Below are 12,143 nucleotides of genomic sequence, written 5' to 3' on the forward strand. Positions count from 1 at the left end.
TGGTTTCAGGTATTTATCTAATGGCCCATAAATCAGGTCTGCCTCTGGATCGCGCCCAGCGCTCCAGATTTATGCACCAGACGAGAGACGGGCGGCGCGGCTCCGGCCCAGGCAGACGCGAGCAGCCCGGCCCCGCCAGTGTGGCCCTGAGACCTCCGCGAGCGCCCCTCCCCCCTGCACCCCGTTTCTCTACCCGGGAGGTGCGGGAACAGCGTCACAGCACCACGGCTGAGAGTGTGTGCGACAAGGACAGGGCCCCCAAAGAGGCTCCGCACACGGCAGGCGCTCCTAACAGCCCCCGGTGAGCACAGGGCAGGGGTCAGACCCGGTGCCTCCCCAGCCCCGAGCCTGCAGCTCCACTGGGACAGGAGAGGGGTGTCATCCACTCTCCCCCAGGCCTTGGGGGAACAGGCAGCTGGGGTCTGCCCAAGGCTCATAGGTGGACAGGCTGAGGGGGCCTTCGGAGGGGGTCAGCGTTTCCGGGAAAGCCCTGGGGACCCGTGGACGGTCACTCTCTGGGGCCCCACAGTGCACCACATCCACTGAGTTTCTCGGCCTCAGCGTGCGCTGACCCCGGCAGCTGGGCACGGGGTCTGCCAAACACCCTTCCACTCTTCTGGCGTCAGCTGGACATCTGCCCACCCAAGCCTTGCCCAATGTCCACGGCTGGGCCAGGGGCCCACTCTGGGCTCCCACAGTGCCCTGGGCTTCCCCTAAGGCAGCACTGATCACACCTGGGGGGCCCTGCCTGGCTGTCCGACGGTCACTGTGAATGGACGGGTGCCCATGGCTTGCTGCTGTGTGCCCAGCGCCCGGCGTGGTACCAGGCACCAGGGGTGGCCAGCTCAGCAAGCGAGTGACCTCACTCTATACTGTGGTGCCCACAAGGGAGCCCCGAGCCGCAGCTGCATGTCAGGGCCCCACCTCCCCTCGGCACACTGGCACCTGCCCTCTGGCCAGGCTCCACATCTGGATGCAATCTGATCTGCTGCCCACCACACGCTTGCCCCCTGCCCAAGTTTCCATCCTTCAGGAACCACGCTGCGCTCACCACCTCCAGGAAGTCCACCCTGACTACAAAGGGTGGCCAGAGGAACCGGGGCTGGGCACAGGCCTCCCCCAGCCAGGCACGTGCTTCCTCTGCCCTCTTGCTGGTCTAAAGGAATAGATCTGCACTGGAAGCCAGAGGCCCAGGCTCCAGCCCGACATGTGACCTTGGACAAGCCCTGGACCCTCTGGGCCTCAGCTTCTCCACCCACACAAAGAAGGGTGGGCCAAGGTCTCCATGGAACACGTACCCTGATCAGGAAGGCCCGGAGCCCAGGCCGGCCCCTCGCTCACGCTGAAGCCCAGGAGGCACCCCGCCCCTCACCAGCGGCTACCACCGAGCCCCAGCACATCACTGCACAGGCAGCCTCGCGGCCTCAAGGAGCAAATCCCGCGGGACCGCACGGCCCAGCTGAGGTTTCGGTTTCTCAGCAAGAACAAGTGGGGCTGAAGAGATAAACAAGTGAAAGGAGATGAAAACTGCAGTCCCCACGAGAGAACAGTCCTGGGTGGTGAGACGCCAGCCCAAGACCCTGACAGGAGCCGGTGGGAAGAAGGTGGAAAAGCACAAGCCACGCGTGGACCATGGGAACAGCCGCAGCGGAGAAGGGATCCCAGACAGCACCTCCTAAACCCACGAGGCCCCAGGCACGAGACACTCAAGCAGAGACGCAGACCAAAACTGTGAGAAGCCACCCAGAATACAGGAGCCACCAAACCTGCGCTGGACGGCAAAGGGCTACGCGGAGCCACCCTGGGCTCGGGCCCAGGTCTGGCTGGACAACTTGACAATCTCAGCGACCTCAGGGAAGCGGCCTTCCCTGCTACACGCCCCCACCCGCCCCTAATAAACGTCACAACCCAAGGCCGAGAGACCCGCAGCCCGAGTCCCTCTGCTGGGAGGACGTGGGGTCGCAAGGTACCCCGGCCAGATCTGTAGGAGGAAGCACAGCCCAGGGCCAGCTGGCATCCAGCAGGCTTGGGAATGTCCCGATGGTCTCTGGAGTTCCCTGCCCCACCCCCGACCCGGGTCTCCTCGACCAGCCCCTACTGAGCAGCGGGAACAAGGCTCCAGGACCCACACGCACGCCTTCCCGGGCTCACCCATTCAGCGCCCGCATCTCCCACCCCCAGCCTTGGCTCCCGCTGCTTCTGCCTCTGCCTCTCCCAGAGCCCAGGCACTCGGCCGGGCCCACTATGACCTTGAAGAGGCTCTGATCAATGTCTGTGCCCAGCGGGGCTGGGAGCCGCCAGCAGGCAGGACCGAGAGTGTCTCTTCCGTAATCCCAGAGCCTAGCACACGGCAGGTACCCAGGAAAGAGCCGGTAAGTGAGCTCACAGCCCCCGGAGATGTGCTGCCAACAGAGCAGCAGCCGCCGCCTCTGGAGGGAGTGAGCACCCCGTCATCAGAGGTATGCAAAGGAGGTCCGCGCAACCACCAAGTCCAGAGCCACACCCTGTGCTCCGAGAAGAGAGAGGGCCAGCACCACCTACCTTCGCGTTTCATGCCCATGGCCAGGCACTTCTGGTAGCGGCAGTACTGGCACCGGTTCCGCTGCCGCTTGTCAATCAGGCAGTCTTTGTTGTCCCGGCAGGTGTAGGTCAGGTCCTTGCGCACCGTCCGCTTGAAGAAGCCCTTGCAGCCCTCGCAGCTGTACACCCCATAGTGCTTGCCTGCAGGTGGGGCGGCCGTGAGCAGCCTGCGGCCAACTGGCAGAAGGGGCTCGTCCCGCTGGAGTAAGGGAGCCAGCCTGGGAGCGCAGCAGGGCTGCATCCCGGCCCCGCCCAAGACCTGGACCCCGGGGTCCTCGCCGGCTCCGCGTCTGAGATGGCGGCCCGAGGAGGTCGGCCGTCCTGCCCCCAGGGCTGCCGGGCTCGGGAGTGGGACGTGAAGGGCCCTTCACCCGGGGCACAGCCCTGCTGCCCCCATGCCATCGTCACCACCACAGCTGCCTCGTCTCTGGAAGCCTCAAAGCCACGCTGCCGCTTACCATCTCCCAGACGTGGACACACTAGAGGGTCCCGGGTGAGCGGCTCGGAGCTCCGAGCAGCCCCCTGTTGGCCGGGGGCCCTGCCATCCCCACTGCGCCCTCAGCGGCTTACCTGAGGAGCGGTCCCCGCAGATAGCACAGATGTGCTTGGTGAAGGACGCCATGTTCCCTGAGGGATGGGCCGGGACTTTGAGGACGCCGTTGAGGCCCAGCGGGGGCTTGATGTCCTCGCTGCTGCTGACGGGGTTCATGGGCGAGTTGAGCTGAGGGGGGGGAAGCCGGGGTCAGCCCTGGCAGGCTGCTGCTAGGCACCTGCTGCTGGGCCAGGAAGGTGCTACCACACACCCCCTTTACTGAGAGAGAAACTGAGGCTCGGAGAGGGGCCTTGCCCACCCCAAGCCACGCGGAGCGCAGGCGGGATGCCGGGCACTGCTTACTCAGCCAGGCCGGAGGAGGCCGTCCTGCCCTCAGGGCCCGACCCTCCCGCAGGACCCCAGGCTCGAAGGAGGACCCGCAATGCCCCTGCTCACACCCTCTGCCCCTCGCCCACCTAAATAAGAACTGCCTGCCATTCCTGGGCGCTCCCCCGACAGGACAGCGAGAGCGCTGGGACCCTCTGGTGAGGCAGGCGCTTTGGGGACTCCCAACCCATAGATGGGCACCGAAGCCTGGTCCCAGCAAGGAGGGAGGAGATCCAGGGTCCACCAGCAGGCCACACTGCCCCGGCCTCGGCAGGCAGGGTAGGGGTCTTGGATCGTGTGACCCAAGGAGAGAGGGAGGAGACAACATCCCTTACACACACACACACACACACACACACACACACACACCCCTCCATCCCTCCCGCCATCCTGACACTGCTCCAGGAAGAAGGGTGGGAAACTCACCAGTCACCCTGGCAACAGCTGCTGCGGCTGCAATGACACAGCAGTTTTGGTTCCGCTGCGCCCACCCCAGCTCTCCCATCAGCGCCAAGGGCCCCGAGGTGCTTCCCGCCGCATCCTGCGCGCCACCCGGTCCCCACAGGCGCCAGGACGCCAGCTGGGCGGCCCCCCAGCACCCCGACTTCTGCAAACCCCTGACAAAGGCGGAAGTCAGGTCCTACGATGTCTCTGGATGGACAGCAGCTGCCACGCTGCCCCCTGGTAGCCCCAGGCTGGGCCCCTCCTGCACAAGGGAAGCTCACCCCCTTCCTTCCCCGTGGCCCCCAACCCCCTACTCCCATCCCCCTTTCTCACGGGACGGGAAGAGCCAGGTGCTCAAAGCACAAACCATCCCAAAGGCTGTTTCACACCAGCCCCAGCGCCGGCAGGGATTCTTCCAGCCCTGGACAGGTCTAGATTCTCCTGCTCAGGTGGGCTGTGGTTCTGTCAGGTCACGTAACCCCACGGGACTCGCGGGGGGCTGCAAGGAGGCCGGGAGGCCAGCCCCGGCCACCTGGGGCTGTCAAGATGCAGGAGGTGGGGCGAGAGGGCGTCCAGAGGACCCCACTGCACCCAAGAACACGTACCCCACACCTCCAACCGCCCCCGCAGGACCTGCAGGGTTCAGGAGCATCTCCCAGATGAGCCTCAACTAAGCAGGGGCGCCGACTGTTTGCTAAGGGCCACTATGCACGGCACCTGTCACGTGGAAAGCCCCTAGTGAGCAGGGAGAGCTGCCCTCCCCTTTCCAGAGTGGACACAGAGGTTCAGGGAGGTCAGGGGACCTGCAGAGAGCCCGTGGGTGCTAAGTGGCCGAGCAGGTGTGAGCTCAGGCCCCCGGGAGCCACAAGCGCTGAGGGACTCCCCGCATACTGCAGAAGGGACAACCGGGGCCCCAGGGGACGGGCCGGCCCAGAGCCGCTCGGTGATCCCATCCACCAGACCATCCACTGAGCATCCAGCCAGGCGCCCGAGGCCCCGAGGAGCACGTCCTGCCCAGCCTGTAGAGCTCGCCCACGGCCGTAGGCGGGACGGCCACAGCTCATCGTGGGATTCTGCCTCCTCTATTCCCTGTGTGACTGTAGGGAAATTATCTAATCGCTCTGGGCCTGACGCTCCTTGCGTAAAAACTGGAGAAAACTGAGTGCCTCCATCCCAGGGCTGCCATTGGGATAACGGAGCGATTCACGGGCAGCGCCAACAGCAGAGCTCATGAAGCCAGCCTGGGGCGCAGCAGCCTCTGCATTAGCACTCGGGCTTCCGGGGGCCGCCGCTAGGCCAGCTGGGCCACGGACAATGGAAGGCGGCGTCCCAGGCAGAGGGCCCCCCCACCACCCCCGGAGCAGACGTCTGGAGGTGGGGAAACCAAAGGACTGTTGGGAAAAGGGCAGGAAATCCGTGCGGCCGGGAGTGGAGGTTCAGCAGCAGGGGCCAGGGGCAGGCCCTGAGGGGCCACTGGGCGCGTGGGAGCAGCGGGCGCAGGCTGGAGGCTGGCACGAGGCCTCTCTCGGGCTGCGGGAGCCCCCGGCCGCGACTCCACGCGGCTCTGGATCCGCTAGGCGGCACCGAGGAGAGGAGCTCAGGCGTTTCCTCTTTCTGTGGTTGCTCAAACCATGCCGGGTGGGTAGGGGCCACCTGATCTCTCTCCCAGGCCCCCACGTGCCTGGTGGCGGGCTGATGGGCGCACTGCCCACCCACGGTGCTTCCAAGCGCCTCCCCTAAGGAAACAAGCAGGCCGCAGCACCAGGGAAGCAGCTGCAGGCAGGATGGATGGAGCCGTCAGTCACGGTCAGTGTCGTGGCCAAGCTGGCTCCCAGGCCACACGCTGAGGGCATCCCTGCCCTCCCGGGCTCAGGCTTCCTTCCCGTGGGCACAGCAGTCAGCCCAGAGGCCCTGGGGAGCCCTAGGAGACCCTGCACGTGTGTGAAGATGTAGGCTGGTTGTAGCCCCATCCTCACCCTGGGCCTGGGGCCTCCACTTCCCTTCTCTGCCTCAACTGGTGGGTCCTGGCACGGCCGCCATGGCAAGGCTGAGGGGGACAGGGGTCGCCCTTCTCCCTCCCTAGCCCCAAGCTGGTGGGACTTGGACTGGTTCACAGCCCCCAGGACAGAGCGCGGGGTGCCTTGTTCTGCCAGACACGCACACCTACCCACCGTGGGCTCCAAGCCCCCCCCCGCACCTATGGGGGATGGCTCCCCTCCTGCACTCCGTCCCGTGTCCTAGGAGACCCGGGGCACCAACAGCCCCTTCTGGAGGCCAAAGACTCCCTGGCGTGCCCAGAATGGGGGTCCCATCCCATTTCCCCTTTCATATCCTTGGCAGGTATCTCAGTTCCCGCAGAGCCTACAGGACTTACTGAAATAACCACCCGGCTCCATCAGGGCCCCCCAGGCCTCCTCGCCGCCCCTCTCTTCCACACCCACCGTGCCCTTCCTTCCCGGCCCATCACCCACGGTCAGGACGGGGTGGCAGGCCCTTGGCCCCGCTGGCCTCCGTCTGCCCATCAAGGCAGGTGGCGAACGCCATGAAGCACACGTGGCCTGCTGGACGCCCAGTCACAGAGGCCTCCCAGCCGTGGTGCCCACAGCGAGGACAGGCAGGGACCACGCAGGCCCTGCTCCAGGGAGGCTCGCCAGGCTGGTGAGGCCAGGAGACTGAGGCGCCCACACGTGCCAGGCCCTGTGGGCGGGCTCCGGGATGTGGTGGGGAATGCTCCCTGGGCTGATGGAGCCCCCGAACCCGGGGAGAGAGGCGGGGCAACTCGGCAACGGTACCTAAGGTCCGGCCTGGCCCTGCCCAGACCCACCCCCGCGCCGTTTCCATTTCCCTGCAGGGTGGGGTCGAGGAGGAGGCCCTCCCTGACAGCAGAAGTCAGAAAGCCTCACTGGTTCCAGCCCTGTGACTTTGCGGTTGTCGTTTTGAGGCAGGGTGTGGGGGCATGTCCCCCTCGAGCTCCACCCACACTTCCATGAATCTGGGGAACCCCAGGTTTCCAAGACAAACTGCTGAAGCCTAGAAGCTGAACTCAGGGCCCAGGGAAGGAGTTATGGGGGCAGGGGTGGAGGCAGGGGTCGGGGGGACTGAGGTCGCGCACGGGGCTCAGACCACGGCTAAGCGAACTGCGGCCTGCTCGACCTATGGAGGAACAGGCGGACGGCTGACCAGAAGGGCAGCCGTGAACGTCTGGGACACATGGGGTTTGTTCCCCACCCTCACCCCCTCCTAAGCTCCACTCCCGCCCTCACCCCCTCATCAGCCTCACGGGACCTGCGGCCCCTCGCTCACAAGCAACCTGCATTCAACAAGCACCCACCGTGTGCCAGGAACCTGGCTGTGTGCAGAGAACAACAGAGAACAGGTGGACGTGGCCCCAAACCGCCACTCGCCAGCACTGCCCACCCTTGCCCCCAGACAGGCTACCAGTGCCAGGGGGCACCAGGCTCCCTCAAGGTTTGGGGGGCATCACTGCCACCCTCGGGCCCTGCCCCCGCACAGCCCTTGCTCCAGACTCCACACCCAGGCTCCTGCCAAACGCGTGTCCGCGGGGCGTGCAGGGCAGGCACCGGGCCCGGGGGCCAGCAAGGAGCCTCACGGGGCCCTCCCCGGGAGCCAGCAGGTGCCGCCTCTGTCCTGGTTCCCAGGGGACAGGGTGCAGGCCCAGCCCTCGTGTGCCCTCCCGTCGAGCAGCATCGTCAGGGTGTGGCGGCCATACGCTCACAAGAGCACAGCCGGGCCCAGGAAGGCAGCCAAGACCCCCGTGCCAACACCTCCGGCCTTCTGCCTGCTTCTGGTGACAGGTGACATGAGGGGCCACCTGAGGCCCGAGCTCCTCCGCACCCGTCCTCCAGGCACAAAGGGGCTAATGAGGTGGCCCCGGAAGAGCCAGCAAGACGCTCCACCCAGACCAGCTCTGGACAGGCCCAGCCGATGGAGCGGGGGAGGGCTGTCCTGCAGGCGGCGTGGCTCCGTGGGCAGCGCGGAGCCCACGGGACACGCTGACACGACTAGCTGTGCAGCTCTGGGCCGTGGAGCCTGCGCCCGAGTCCCTCTCTGGCCGCTGTCCTGCAACCCCGTGGAAACAGCTCCCAGAGCTTCCCCCACGGAGCCCTCCTCTAAGGGGGCCTCCCTCTACGGGGATGAGAGCTGGACCCAGACTTGAACGACGCTCAGAGCAAAGGGGGTCCCACCAATGTCCAAAAGGACAGTTTGAGCCCCAGAAAGAGGGAAGACCCCTGGGATTCAGCAGATCTCCCAGGCATCCAGTGAGAAATCCACCAGGAAACCCCCAGAGCCAGGAGAGGAGATGCCTAGCAGGGGTCCTGGGCACTCAGGACAGCTCTGCAGGGGTTCAGACGAGAAGCGCCCAGGGGAGGGTGGACCAGGCCTCGGGGGTCCCCACGGCAAGAACTGGCTGAGTCAGGCCCACCAGGTGCCAGCAGCTTCCTGATCTGGACCCAACCCCGAAAGCCAGGCTGTTCAGAGGAGCGTCTGGGCAAACACGACCACAGAGACCACCAAGCCCGGCAGATGAGCCTCGGGCCTGGCACCCCCGAGGAGGCAGCGTCTGCCCGAGCCTGGGGGTCGGGGCAGGGAGCACCGAGACACCCCGTGTGGGGAAGGGTCCGGGCCTGGGCACAAGAAGGGCAGGCCAGGGGACGACGGGGCTCCAGGTAGGCGGCTTCAGCCTGAGGACCTAGGAGTCCCCACCCTACAGAGCTCTGAGTCCTAGGGGCAGGTCGCCCCGCACTGGAGGGGGCCTCGCTGGGACAGAGGGCCGGCGAGGAAGCTTGGTCACTGACCCCCGAGGGCCACAGGCGCAGGAGTCGGCCAGACCTGAGCACAAACCCAGGCGAAGGCTGCCTCTCTGACACTGTTTCCAGAGAGGAAAGGTAGAAGTGACAGCACCTGCCTCCCAGGGTCCACAGGACTATGCGGGTAAAGCCAGGCCCCGCCCCTCTGGTCCAGGCCCCGCCCCCGCACTTACCTGGGGGCTGCCGGTGCCGAAGCCCAGGGTGGGTGTGGTGGGCACGGACATGGAGTGGGGGCCCATGGGGGAGCTGATGACCGAGAAGGGCGGGCCCATGCCGTTGATGGGGGAGCTCAGGGTGCTGATGGGCGAGTGCAGCTGTCCCGGGGAGCCGAGCGAGGAGCCGATGCCGGGCCCCAGGGAGGGGTGCAGCGAGGGGGCGGCCATGGAGCCGCGCCCCGTGGGGGAGTTGAGGGAAGAGGAGTTCACCTGCGTGGAGAAGTCTGTAAGACAAGAAGCCACAGGAGGCCAGTCAGGAATCCACACCTGAGGGATATAGCCTGGCCCGCTACCCCTCAGGCCACAGCTACCACACCAGGCCGTGGAAGGGCAAGGGACCCCCACTGCAATCCTACGGCTCCCCAGCAACACGAGGCCAGGCCAGCCGTGCCCAGAGCTCCCCTCCAAGGCACCGGCCCCACCTGGCCCAACTTTAAGGTTCAGGCTGGGCCCCAGGCAGATGCAGGAAAAGCAGGCTGACAGCTGCTCTCAGATGCCTATCTGGGCAGGGAGGCCAGATGGCTGCCCCTGGAACCCTCAGCACCCCAGGCCTGTCCACCTGGAATGCCTGGTGGCCGGGAGTTGCCAGCCCCTCTGCCCATCTACTCCGGGGGTCAAGGTGAAAGTCTGGGGATAATAAAAATAATGAAGGCTGACATTTTCAGAACACCCACTATGTAGCAGAAACGGTGCATGTCCTCAGTGGAGATGAACGCACGGAGTTAGGAGGTACACGGCGGTCCTATTATCCCATTTTACAGATGGGGAATTGAGGCCCTGTATTTTTACGGCTGCCCACGGCAGGGCAGGCCCAGCATACAGCCTGGGCCTGCTCAGGTACCCCAGCGGCGGTGGCCAAGACAACAGGCCCCCAGGCCCCTCTACCTCATGGGGCCCCGAAGAATACAGCTTCCTGTGTGCCCAGGCCTGGTGGTGTGCAGCCTGAGGCAGGGGAGCTCCCAGGCAGGCCTGGTGGAGGGGGCCCAGGTGTGCACCAAGCCTGCAGACGGGCAACCCACAGAGGCTGCGGCAGTGAGAGGCCAGGACCTCCCACACACCAGCCTTTCGTGCCAGAGATTTCAAAGCCCCACCAGGCATTAATTGGGCCTCCCCTCCCTACCCTGAGGGCTCAACAAGAAGCTTCCCCAGGAAGGAGGCTCTCCGGGTGAATCCACTGCCCTGGGGCCTGAGCAGACCGTGGGGAACTCAGAGAGGCCCAAACAAGGCAGCAGGAGTCAGAGCTGCAGGCCACAGCTAGTCCAGTCCGGCCTCTGGCAGGGTGTCCTGAGCAAGCCACGCCCCCTCAGTGGGCCTCAGCCTTCCCATCTGCAAAATGGTCTCTCGGGCCCTTCCCGCCAGGCCTGCAGTGATCACACATGCTTCTGAGAAGTCGAGCGGGCCACGGGTGTGATCGGGCGGCCCCCGTCCACATACCCCCAAGTTGGGGGACGTGCCCTGCTTGCACCACCCAATAGCCACAGGAGAACTTCGCCTGCCTGAACCTCGGAGCGGCCGTGCCCCGAGCGGTCCCTGAGCGCCAGGCTTGTTTGTCTGTGCATCGCCCCCGAGTCCTCTCACCCACTTTGGTCACCGGTGCAAACTGAGTCTCGGGGACAGGCTGCAGGACACCGCTACCAACAGTCAGGGCCGGGTAGACCCGACTCAGGCCAGAGCTGAGCTTCCTCCAGGGCCTTGTGGACTTGTCCATGGAGGTGCTGGGCGGCGGCCAGCCCGTGGGGTGGGGTGGTCCCCGCAGGAACATGGGAGGCTCTGCCAACCCTGGGGACCCCCTTCTCTGGGAGCACTTACCCATTTCCATCCTGTAACCCCCAGCCTGCTGGGTACCTCCTCCCTTGCCTGCCCTCTGAGGGAGGAGGGGCACGGGAAGGGGGCCTGGAATTCCCTGCCAGGGAGTGGGGGCCTGCCTGCCACTGCACCAGCAGAAGAGCCTCATCTGATCCGTCTGAAACCGTTGCCATTCACAGAACTGGAAATAAACCATTTCACTGAACTTGAAAATAAGAGCTTAAAATTCCAGAACCAGATGGCGGCACCTATTGGCAGAGATGGGTACTGCAAGCCAGCCCTATTAGTCATTAAGCTCCTTGCACCCACAAGGTCTGGCTGCACATCCTTGACCTCACTGAATGCTTGCGACCCTGTCCACCCACCTGTGACAGACAAGGAAACGGGCACAGGGAAGATGCAAAAGTTACCCAGGCACACGCCCCAAAACCTGCAGCTGCCCCTAGGCCGAGCAGCCACGGTTCTTTCTACCAGGCCCCTGGGACAACTGAAATGCCCATTTCACCTGGCCCTTGACCACCCCTGCATGAGGAACCCTGAGCCAGCTGGTCCCTGTCCAAGCCCACCCTGCAGGATGCAGGCTAGCGCTGGCCCCTCCCCTTTACTCAGTCCCGAGAAGCACACCTCCGACTTCAGGCGGGGAGGGCAAGGGAAGCAAGATGGACATTACTACATCCATTTTGCAGACACCTCCACCAGAGAGCACGGGGGGCAACTGCTGGGGCTCTCGATCGGACAGGGGTCCCAACCCCAGCAGCGCATCCAGAAGCCTGAGGGCCTGGCCACCCTAGGGAAGCAGCCCACTCTTCTCCCGAGCCTCTGGGAACGAGATGGGGGTCTGGGGCCAAGAGGGAGACAGCACTCCGGGATTCTCACAGCTTCCTCACCTCCACCCACTGCCCGGAAATCTTGGGGGGACTGGGGGGCTCTGAATGGGAGAAGAGGACAGGGTGGGGGACTTCTCGGGGGCTGCTCTCCTTAAGGGGCAGAGTGCAGCCGGGAGCGCCATGGGGCCTAGAGCCTGTCGGGGCCTCTGCTGCGGGCCGGCCACACCTGCGGGGTGTGGGGAGCCGGGCTTCCCGTTCACACAGCTGCAGAAGAGGCTCCCCAGGTCCACGCTGGGCCTATGGGGCCTGAGCTGCTTGATTATTTGTTTGTTTGTTGCTCCCTGGCAGGAAGGGGTGGGAGAGGCAAGAGAAAGCTTTGGCCGGAAGGGAGGAGGGAGGGAAGTGGCTCCTTAGACCGACAGCTACCAGGCTGCACCCCAAAGCTTCTGCAGCCCCTCAATTCTGGGAACCGTGAGGAGGGCAACAACGAGATGGAGGGAAACTGGGCAAGACAGGAGGAGCC

General features: G+C 65.2%; 1 protein-coding gene across 4 annotated transcripts in view; it reads right to left on the reverse strand.

Moving 5' to 3' along the window:
- RXRA (retinoid X receptor alpha) overlaps positions 1-12,143 on the reverse strand; it is a 58,171-nt gene that overhangs the window by 17,190 nt on the left and 28,838 nt on the right. For all 4 annotated transcript variants that reach the window (XM_024762790.1, XM_024762791.1, XM_024762793.1 and 1 more), the window contains exons 2-4: positions 8,946-9,211; positions 3,151-3,301; positions 2,542-2,721 (exon numbers count right to left, since the gene is read on the reverse strand). In XM_024762790.1, the coding sequence (XP_024618558.1) occupies positions 2,542-2,721; positions 3,151-3,301; positions 8,946-9,155 (541 nt within the window). In that variant the 5' untranslated portion in view covers positions 9,156-9,211. The remainder of the gene's footprint in view (positions 1-2,541; positions 2,722-3,150; positions 3,302-8,945; positions 9,212-12,143) is intronic.

Source organism: Neophocaena asiaeorientalis, unplaced genomic scaffold, assembly GCF_003031525.2.
Source record: "Neophocaena asiaeorientalis asiaeorientalis breed wild unplaced genomic scaffold, Neophocaena_asiaeorientalis_V1.1 scaffold78, whole genome shotgun sequence".
NCBI lineage: Eukaryota > Metazoa > Chordata > Mammalia > Artiodactyla > Phocoenidae > Neophocaena > Neophocaena asiaeorientalis.